The sequence below is a fragment of the Papaver somniferum genome, chromosome 10 (genome assembly GCF_003573695.1).
Source record: "Papaver somniferum cultivar HN1 chromosome 10, ASM357369v1, whole genome shotgun sequence".
Lineage (NCBI taxonomy): Eukaryota > Viridiplantae > Streptophyta > Magnoliopsida > Ranunculales > Papaveraceae > Papaver > Papaver somniferum.
In genome coordinates, this window is record NC_039367.1 from 142,982,351 (window position 1) to 142,992,958 (window position 10,608).

General features: G+C 37.2%; 2 protein-coding genes and 2 non-coding genes across 5 annotated transcripts; 2 read left to right on the forward strand and 2 right to left on the reverse strand.

The window, feature by feature from the left end:
* Positions 1-3,231: 3,231 nt before the first annotated feature.
* TRNAK-UUU lies at positions 3,232-3,303 on the forward strand. Its single transcript has one exon. It is a non-coding gene; the product is annotated as a tRNA-Lys (tRNA).
* A 1,567-nt stretch (positions 3,304-4,870) lies between these two features.
* Positions 4,871-4,942, forward strand: TRNAK-UUU. Its single transcript has one exon. It is a non-coding gene; the product is annotated as a tRNA-Lys (tRNA).
* Positions 4,943-5,029: 87 nt separating this feature from the next.
* LOC113318503 (13S globulin seed storage protein 2-like) lies at positions 5,030-7,449 on the reverse strand. Of its 2 annotated transcripts, none has more exons than XM_026566671.1 (2): positions 7,351-7,449; positions 5,030-6,227 (listed from the first exon to the last, which is right to left on the reverse strand). In XM_026566671.1, exons 1-2 carry the CDS (start codon positions 7,447-7,449, stop codon positions 5,139-5,141), a joined length of 1,188 nt encoding a protein of 395 aa, XP_026422456.1. In that variant the 3' UTR covers positions 5,030-5,138. The 2 variants fall into 2 exon arrangements, with proteins under 2 accessions (XP_026422456.1, XP_026422457.1); XM_026566672.1 differs by lacking the exon at positions 7,351-7,449 and adding an exon at positions 6,519-7,337.
* A 161-nt stretch (positions 7,450-7,610) lies between these two features.
* Positions 7,611-9,853, reverse strand: LOC113318501 (ectonucleotide pyrophosphatase/phosphodiesterase family member 3-like). Its single transcript, XM_026566670.1, has one exon. The coding sequence runs from the start codon at positions 9,514-9,516 to the stop codon at positions 8,053-8,055; it is 1,464 nt and encodes a 487-aa protein (XP_026422455.1). The 5' UTR covers positions 9,517-9,853; the 3' UTR covers positions 7,611-8,052.
* Positions 9,854-10,608: the final 755 nt, after the last annotated feature.

The following is a 10,608-nucleotide window of genomic DNA, read 5'->3' on the forward strand; positions in this document are numbered from 1 at the left end:
CGTGCCGGTGAAAAAGCATCAGCTAAAGTTTGTGGTTCTAACATACAAACAGATTTACCGATTTCATCCTTTAATCCACTCAAAAAAACTCATTGAAAAAAAGTAAGATTCACTAAGAGATGGGTTCATTTTTGTCATGAGTGTTGTTAGTGATTCAAACTCTTCATAATAGTCATCAACTAAAGAAATCTTCATTAATTTGTTAAAACAACCAACAAAGTTCTCTTCAATAGGTTTTTCAAACCTAGTACAGATATGTGTAGCTAAATCATGCTAAATAATGCAAGGTCAATTAACTTGAAAGTTTAAAAACATTTTGCAGCCTTACCCTCAAGGTAGATTGCAGCAATATCGACTTCATCCTTTAATCCACTCCAAAAACTCATTAAAAAAAATTAAGATTCACTAAGAGATGGGTTCATTTTTGTCACGAGTGTTGTTAGTGATTCAAACTATAATAGTCATCAACTAAAGAAATCTGCATTAATTCGTTAAAACAACCAACAAAGTTCTCTTCAATAGGGTTTTCAAACCTAGCACAGAGATGTGTAGCTAAATCATGCCAAATAATGCGAGGTCTATTAACTTGAAAGTTTAAAAACCATTTTGCAACCTTACCCTCAAGGTAGATTGCAGCAATATCAACCTTCCTGTGTTCTTCTACATCATTCAATTGAAAGTATCTCTCACTTTTTTGAATCTAGCCTCTCGGATTATCGAGCTTTGGAATATGATGTGTACGAGAAAATTGTGTTGAGGTTGATGTACAAAATAGTAATCTTCACTATCAGTTGTATGAGAACCAATAGCATCCTCAGGACGTGATTGTTGTGGAATATGGAAGTTTTTACATGAACATTTTGATAAGATTGCGATTATTGTCCTGTAATTGGTTTGCAAGAGAATCGATCTTAGTATTGAAATCCGAGGATAGGTTGTTGAAATCCGTTTGTAGTTTGGCTTGAGAAGCTTTGATATGACCAACTTCCTCTTCAACATCCTTTAGAGTCATCGGATTTTTTTTTGGTAGATCGGAACAGCTCTGATGCCAATTATTGTGATTATACAACAATTAAACAAACAGATCGATGAGAAAGATGGATAAAAATGGTGATAAACACCTCTTGAATCAAAGATTCAAACAATAAATATGTGTTAAGCGCAGCCAAAGAAGAAAATTTTCATTAATTTTCAGATAGGATAAACGAGTTTCTCTTACTGCTCAAATGGCCAATGATTAACCCTAATTCCACACAATAGATGGAGAGAACGTGTCCCTCATCCAACAGACAATAACAACCGATAACAGAGTTGTTAAATGCACTCAGCTAAGTACTAGCGGCAGAAAATATGACATCCTTCACTGGTCACACTGTGACAACGACCTAATCGAGGTACGTCCCTAAAATAGTCTTTTAACGACAATTAATATTGAATTTTGGTGGAGATATCGATTTTGGTCCTTATTTATAAGATTTTAACTACATACATACCTGGTCGTTGTTTATATGATTTAACGGCCATATACGAAATATCTAAAGATTTAAAGGTCTAGACAAATAAAGCTCCCATGTTGAACGGTGAGGAGGCCCTCGCTTCCTATTTGTCGAAATAGGTTTTTTTTAAGTTTTGTGAAACAAGCGTTTTGGTGAGGACACTTGGCAACGTATGATTGGTTCAAAAAGAAAAGGAAAAATATTAAAAAAAGGAAACCAAATTCAATTTGGAAATCATGAAGTGACAATATTTAGATGACGACACTTGGCAACGTATGATTGGTTTAAAAATTACACACTACGAAAACCTAACTTACCGTGTTTGGAATTTTTTTAAAGTCTAAATTCAATTTGGAAATCGAGTAATTATTTTAGGATTATATTTTCCAAATTAATATATAATGGGGAAAAAAATCCACATATTTTATGCGAAAATAAACGGAAAAAATATGTAAAATTTGCACATATCTCAACCTATTTAATGTATTTTCCTCGCCACACCAAATCAAAAATACAACTCCACGGGGCGGGCGGGACGGACCCCGCGCATACCAAATCAAAAATGCATTGTCACGGGACGGGACGAAGCCCGCACACACCAAGTTAAAAAGAAAAAATAAATAAAATCTACACATATTTTCCACATATTTAATGTGTTTCCCACGCCACACCAAATCAAAAATACATCTACACGGGGCAGGACGAAACCTCACGCACACCAAATAAAAAATGCATCGCCACGGGCAGGGTGAAGCCCCGCGAACACCAAGTTAAAAGGAAAAAAATAAATAAAATATGCACATATTTTCTACTTATTTAATGTGTTCCCCACCACACCAAATTAAAAATACATCTACACGGCTTCGCCCCGCCCCGCGCACACCAAATTAAAAGAAAACCTACGCACTGGGCACAAATCTAGTTTAACTTATCATTGAAACTGTTAGTCTACGAAGACAATTTCAATGGTCGCTGTTTATATGATTGAGATTCTTCTATTCCCTTAACCACACTTCTTTCTACGAGGGTTTGTTTCCTTCTTAATTTTTAACGAGTTTCATGCATGGACTGACGCTCTTTTATTTTGTGATTCATTGTCTACGATCTAAAAGAATTTCTGACACTGATACCAACAAACCCAATAGCCACTAAATAAACAAGAAGTACTATTGTGAAGAGATTTAGGCCGGAATTTATTGGGTAGAGAAAGCTTATGCACACACTATAGAAGACTTACCCAAGTACCCACTATAAGTCTATAACACTAGGGAGACAACTAGGAAATGGCAAAAAAACAGAACGACTGTGAAACTTAGACCCTTATGCTGTGGTAATAATGTGACTAATTCAAATGATGACGACAATAAGATACCAGCACAACACTGTAAAAGGAAAGTTCTAGGAGAGTATTGTGGTAATAATGTGACTTCAGATGAAAATGAGAGTTCGAGAAATAAGATGTCAGCACAGCACTATAGAAGGAGGAAATACATGTGTCATGCAGTGTAGAGAATCTATCGACCACTTCCGTTAATTGGTATACAATGTCTTTAAATTACATCACTATGTGTTATTTGTTTGATTGTCCATCTATTACGCTGAAACGTTAGCTTGTTGGTCTTACTTGTTTTGAGTTCCCGAAACATAGAGCTTAGCATAGAGATTTCCCCATAATCATTCAATTCCATCGGATCCGCTCCAACCATGTAACAAAAAGATAAGCAGCCAAACATTAGCCTACTTAGCTCAGTGGTAGAGCGCGTGACTTTTAATCCCGTGGTCAAGGGTCCGATCCCCTTAGTCGGCGTTTTTAGTGTTAACTTCTTTTGGATTTTGGATGCATAAACTGATCTTGAAGTTCAAAACACAATACTACTGCAATGTTATTTTACCAAACTAAAATTCATTAATATTCAAACCAATACTAACCAGACATATTCAAAAGGAAAAAAATACAAAATCTAAAACGTCAAAGGGTCTGCAAGACCGAATTCAAATGGTCTTCTTAGTTTGATGGTGCAGGGAAGAAGATTTGAGCATTAGTCCTCTTGGAACGAAAATGCTTAAGAAGATCAAAAAAAAGAAATCACCATATAGGCTTATCTGTGGGAGGCAGATTGGTTTAAAGTCTTCAATTGAGTTGAAGCAACTCTTAGGCTGTAAAGAACGTCCGTAAAGGAAATCAATTGCGCGGAGTCCTACTAGGATTCAAGAGGTGTAAGGAGCGTGACTGTAACTGAATTGCTGTAATTAATTCGGTCTCCACTACATTCCAGTCCGATGTTAATTAGTAGTAGGCTAGTGCCTGTAGCGGCTTAACGCAGTTTTGCATAGTAAGAAACAATCAGTGGTTTCTCGTTCTAGTGCTAAGGCAGAGTATAGAGCTACGGCACATACTACTTCTGAAATAGTTTGGTTAAGATGACTACTTGGTGACATGGGAATTCACTTAACAGAGTCGACTCCTCTATATAGTGATAACAAAGATGCTATCCACATCGTTTATAATGATCTCTTTCATGAACGTACAAAACATATAAAAATAGACTGTCACTTTGTACGTCATTACTTCAAGGAAAAGACCATTATATTGCCTTATGTTCGATCAGAATTTCAACTTGCAGATCTCTTTACAAAGTCCCTACCTTCTCCTCGACTGCAATTTTTAATAAGCAACCTCAAGATATGTTCTGCACCATCTTGAGATTGAGGGAGGGTGTTGAAAGATATGGCGTATATTTGCCATAAATTTGATATTAATTTTATTTTTTTAGCATGTATATTCTGGTTTAATTAGTTTGTATTTTCTTTTATTTTGTTTCTCTTTATTATGCTAACTCCTCTATAAAAGAACATGTTGTAAACTCTCTTTCAATATATCGAGTACAATTCCTTTACCAGAATATACATGCCATAATTAATCTTGTCACCAGCAATTTCTTTATGATTAAAAACATGGTTGTTTCTTGAACTATATTCATGGCACTTGGCAAAATAATGGATTTTTAAAATGATTAAGTCTAATTAAGTAGGAGCTGCTTGGAATCTTCAAAACTGAAGAAACCGATATATCAGTGTCATTTGCAGATCTGTGGAGTTCATGAAAGTTCTTTTGGAGTTCACCTCGAGCAGATTTGTCTTTTCACCTCCAGGAATACAACACTAAGCTAATATTTCTTAGGTAGCATGTATATTATTTTCTTTTCTTCTTTTTAGCGGTGGCATATGCTTTCTACAGCATGCAACGTAACAATGGCCGTCTTGGGTTCTGATTTCACACAATATTAACATTTGCTCGAATTGTTTGAGAAACTTTAAAGTTAGAAATACAGAATCATGTAAATAAAATGTAAGCAGCCAGATATTACACAGTGGCCGACTTAGCTCAGTGGTAGAGCGCGTGACTTTTAATCCCGTGGTCAAGGGTTCGATCCCCTTAGTCGGCGCGCCGTTTCAATGTTTACTTTTTTTTTTTTTTTTTTTGATACATAAACTGACTGATCAATACTGCAATTAAACAAATAACATTTTTTTTACCAAAATAAACTAAAATTCATTAATATTGAAACCAATAAAATACAAAATCTAAAACTTCAAAGCGTCTGCAAGACCAAATTATCAACAGGAAATCCCAGAGTCTTCTTAGTTTGTTGGTGCTGGGAAGAAGATTTCAGCATTAGTCCTCTTGGAACGGAAATGCTTCTCTGTTTCAGATGCAACATTAAAAGAAGCCTCCAGAACTTGGGGATTCAATGCCTTCCAGACTGATGTCCTTCCTGCCAAGTGACAGAAAATTGGGTTTGGGGTACTGATGATGGAAAACCAATCCATACCTTCTTCATCAGCAATCTTCGAAACCACGAAAAACCTTGGGACAATGAACAAGTTACCAGCTTCGACTCTTATTTCCATCTTGCGCTTGCCATCAACACCAACAATCTGTGCACGGCCACTACCGCGGACAATGTAAGTAACCTGGTAGGCTGAATCGCAGGAGAATCCAGGAGAGCACATTGATCCTGCATCGATCCTGACAAGATCAGCTCCAAGTCCAACCTGTTCAACCAATGGCAAGTTCTTGGTGTTCAGAACAACAACACGCCCGCCATTCTTGATATCGACATCAAGAGGTGCTTCTAAGCAGTTCAAAGCCATCCCTTTTCTGTCTTCCTCACTAGGCTCTGGCATCTGAAAACCATCTTGCACCTTGATAATTCCAGTGCTCTTTTGGCTTCCAACAAGCTCCTTAACCTTGTCTTCTTCCAAATCCCAAGCTCGGCTGACAAACTCAGATGTAAATCCAGTGAAGATACCATTAGCACCAGTAAGAGCGAATTCGGTGAACTCACCAGCTTTGTGACCTTTTGTAGTATCACCCATGAACAGAATAACAAGTTCGGTATCCTCTTTATTGAACCACCAAGTAACAACGCCAAAAGGCAACGCAATAGCATCACCCTCTTTGACTGCAATCACCTTCTCCTTCTCAGCTTCGTAAAGGATGATACCAGCAGTACCGCTTCCTTGAAGAACATAAGCAACCTTGGCGGAATCAGAATAGCTTGGCATAGCTAAACCATTCTTCTGCAGAGCAATCTTTGATGCTCCAATGTTACCTTCTTTGAGCATAGGGAGATCAGAAGGGGACCATGAGAAGTATGATCCACCATCGCTTCGGTATACAGACTTTGAAGATTTGGGTGTCAAATCAATCTCCATTATATTATATCTCTAATCAAGAAAAACAAAAAACTCAGACGAATATAGCAGAAGAATATAAAGAAGAATAGGTATGAAACTGTGAATGAAAAGATCAACTAGCAGGGGTGTATTTATAGGCTCACAAAGGAAAACGGGATAAACATTATCAGATTAGGATAAGTAAAACTTGGATGGTAAATAAAATTCGGAAAACAGAACTTGAATGATAAGTAACCGACTATAACAAACCCTAATCCAATTTGGATAAGAATTGCTAAAATTCAGGGCTTATCCTAACTTATTTGTTAAGTTTCAGCTCACCTTGTATAATGCGTGTGTTCATCTGTTGGCAAGCCACAAAAACATTAGTGAGCCAACTCTACATGCTGCCAAAAGAAATAGTGCAGAGCCGCCAGCCCGCCACATTATATCACTTGTCAAGCTCAGGTTGGTTCATGCTTGGGGTTCTGCATCTGAGGAACCCAAGCTTAAACTTGACTCAGCTCGTGCCATATGCCCGTCCGGTAAGAAAGCTGAAAGACAAGGAGACCCCAAGCTTGACGGTACACGGGTTTTTTATTTTTTTGGTGGGGATGAAGCTTTCCTAGAACAATGTCAGTACACGAAACTCAAACTACAGACGGGATTTCGCAATTAAGAAAACATACAAGACCGCAACGAAGGGAATTTATCAACTCATTAGTGAAACTGCAAAAGAACTTCACATTCTACGAATCTAATTAAATTTAATTTGCAATCTATCAACACTCTCACTATTATCGCCACAGGAACTACAATGAGACACCTAAAACACTTTACTCCGGTGTTGGAGTTTCAAGAGGCCGTGGAGTATCTCTTTGCAGCAATTGAGCAATAAGTGCTCAAAGATATCATCCCGCACACTACTTAAAGTTCAAACAGTCCTTTTCTTGAGAAAATGAAAAAATCATGATTCCAAATTTCCAAATGACTAGATCTAGAGAATTAACCAGAAAAAATACATGAATCCATAGATCCAACACATCCAACATAAATTCCAAATCAGATGACATGATACATCAAAAATCTATTATTAGAAGCAGATCTGTATATATTACACAAACGAGTGTGAAAAAAAAAATCAAGAAAACAAGAAATGGAATAGGAGTAGTACCTGAAACGGCAGTGGTAAGTGGGTGTTCACAACCAAGGTGACAAGTATCATAGAAAACATGACCACGAACTTCATAATGTTGTTTTCCGACTGGAGCATATTCACCAGCAATCAGTGCAGGTAAAAGGACATATAGTGCCAATACAATCAATACTCTGCTAGCAGCCATTTTTGAGAAGAAGAAGATTTCTTGGAGAGAAACTCAAAACTAGGGAAGCAATTTCACGATTAAGAAAACATACAAGACCCAAGTCATGATATCCGGCAAATTGTGATTTTATTCATAGTTTTTTACACAAATTGTGCAACAATCTTACAGGATAGAAATTACGAAGTATATCCCTGGCGGCTAATACAATGTTTGCCAATATAAATGGGAATATATTCATTGTGCAGTATACCTATAGGCCTCATAAGAAAACTAAGTATGAATCTTACGTTTCATACATATCTCATTTCTATTTGGTAATGCTTCACCACCCATTTTACAAAATATTTGTAGAATGGATTTAAAGTTTTAAACTTAATTGATAACATACCATACTGGCACCGAGGAGGGTGCATATATAGATGAAGCAGCAATTGCAGCAACTCAGCATCTAACTAGAATGAATAGAACCTGTTTACACAGACCTGGAGATCGATATCAAAATTTTCACAGCGGAAAAACATCATTCAAGGAGCATCCGCTTGCTTAAAATTTCACGAACTAGGCAAAAGAATGGATTTCAAAAATGATTCAGTCCCATTGTTTGGAGCTCCTTGGATCTTCAAAACTGAAGTAATCAAATTATAAATTTCAACATTCTCAAATGATGGAACCTTTACACCTCTACCAAACTGAGGACCATGACCAATAAAAATACTTCTCATGGAGAAATAAGAATTGTCATAACCATGAGATCCTCCACACTCTTTTCGCTTCGTTTTCTTCTGTTCCACCTTAAATCCTTCTTCAAGTAAACCAATAATTGGAGGAATCCGTTCACTTGCAGCATAATGAAGTCGAGCAGGTAAATCTTCCTTAAGAAAGACTCTCATGTTCATCCCATTATCAACTTTACCCGATTTCAAGCCCTCCATCATTTTGGCCACAGTATCTGCAGCTGAAATACCAGGCGGGGGATACATAGACAACACTGGCGTATACGTTTGAACAGAAGTCGGCGGAATTTCAATCCACGGTGATAAATCATCAACATATATAATCTTTTTATCACATGTACCAACCATTCCGTGATCACCAACCAAAATTATGGTAACATCTTCAAACACACCTCTCTTTTCCAACCCATCTATCAACCTACCAATCATTTTATCAACCTTAGCAACAGCTGCTGTAATCTGCGGATCATCTGGACCAACTTTATGACCTTGCGCATCCGGATCCTCAAAGTACAAAGTCATAAAACTGGGTATCTCATTAGACGTCAAATCAAAGTACTTCAAAACAGTATCAACCCTTTCTTCAAATGCAACAGAACCATTGAAATGCTTACACATATCTGCAGAACAATTCCATGAACCTTTCTTTACCTCGGAACCAGGCCAAAAATAAGTTGCAGCTTTCAAACCATGATTCATTACAGTCTCCCATATAGGTTCACCTAACCACCATTTAGAATCATGACTACCCATATAAAACGTCTCACCGGTACCCGGATACGTAAAATGATTATTGATAATGCCATGATAAGCTGGGTACAGACCAGTAGCAATTGAGTAATGGTTAGGGAATGTCAAAGTTGGGAAAACTGGAATCAAACCCAAATCGGCTTCAGTTCCGTTATGAATCAATCTATGAATATTAGGTGTTGGGGTTTTGAATTGATAACCAAATCTAAACCCATCAGTTGAAATCAATAGAACTACTGGTTGACTGAGTTTGACTAATGGTCTAGCTGTTTCTGCCATTGAAGGTGAGACACTTTTCGAAGGTGAGACATTTTTAATTGAAGAGTAGTAAAGGAAACCAAAAGCAATTGCAACTGATAATGAAATACAAGTTATGATTATCAAAGAAATGAAAAAGATTGTCTTTTTTGGATTCTGAGATTGATTTACAGACTGGGTTTTGTTTGATGAGAGAAGAGATGAATTCTGGGATTCATCTTCTTCTTCAATTGGGTTTGGTGGAGTTGCAATTGAAAATGAAGACACCCCCATTACAAGATTTAACTTCTTCTATCTATGATCTTGAATAAAAATTGAAACTTTTTGGGGTTGGGGGGATTACCTGATGTGTAGATTTCAGCAATCAAAAGCTCCAATTTCTGTGGAATTAGATTTGGAGAGTGAAAGATGATTAATTGGGGTTGTCAGTGAGATCTTTGGATTCCTCAAACCAGTCTGATCTCTATGTACAGAGAAGAAGTGAGTAGATGGGATTGAGTAGAATGAAAGGTTTGGTGTGTTCAGTTGTTCAAAGGTTGCTGTTGAAGTTAACAAATGGTGGTTTGGTGGACTTTGTAGCAGAGAGGGTTTACTTTAATTTTTGGTTAGCTGTTGGGCAACTGAGATTGGAGATTTTCATTGGGAAATCCGAAGACTTGTCTGGTCCTGTGGTTATGGAATAGTTACAAATCAAGTACTTATTTTTACACTCCGGTGACACCCTTTGTGCCGCAAACTACCCGAGTTATGTAGAGACTTAATGGAATATATCAAATTGAATGTCTTATATAGTTTTAGAGAAGAATATATATATCCTACTGATTTCTAAAAATAATAATTCTAAATAAATCAATCATGTAAGTTAAGAAACCAAAGAAAACTCGATAAGAAAATCAGTATTAATTAAGGAAATAAATAAAGGTATAGGGGTTAGTCCACCAGTGAGTTGAGAGGAGTTTAATATATTTTGGATCTTGGGGATTTTGAGGGAGTGTAAGAGAGTATAGGGAGTTTGAGAGAATATGGTATTTTGAGTGTAGGGAGTTTGAGAGACTCTCCCAAAATCTCTACTCTTTTGAGAGATTTGGAGTGAGGCCAAAATACACTATAAACTCTCCGGAACTCCCCAAAAGAACCCAACTCCCTAGCATTCTAGTTTTTACCACTAACAGGGAGTTTAAGAGCTTTTTTCAAACTCCCCCACGACTAACGGGGTTTTCTAGAGAGTTTGGGAGACTCTTCTAAACTCTCCCACGACTAACGGGGATTTTGAGAGACTCCTTTGAACTCCCCCACGACTAACGGAAAAAACTCAACTACGTCCAACTTCCCCAACTCCCTTAAAGACTAACACCATGATAGTCA

What these genes read in the sequence shown, in the direction of transcription:
- LOC113318503 (XM_026566671.1), bottom strand. Translation starts at nt 7,449, where the DNA reads ATGCTCCAGTCGGAAAACAACATTATGAAGTTCGTGGTCATGTTTTCT. An exon ending in ACTTACCACTGCCGTTTCAG is followed by an intron (nt 6,228 to 7,350) that starts GTACTACTCCTA and finishes TTTCTTGATTAG; the next exon opens with AGATATAATATAATGGAGAT.
- LOC113318501 (XM_026566670.1), bottom strand. Translation starts at nt 9,516, where the DNA reads ATGGGGGTGTCTTCATTTTCAATTGCAACTCCACCAAACCCAATTGAA.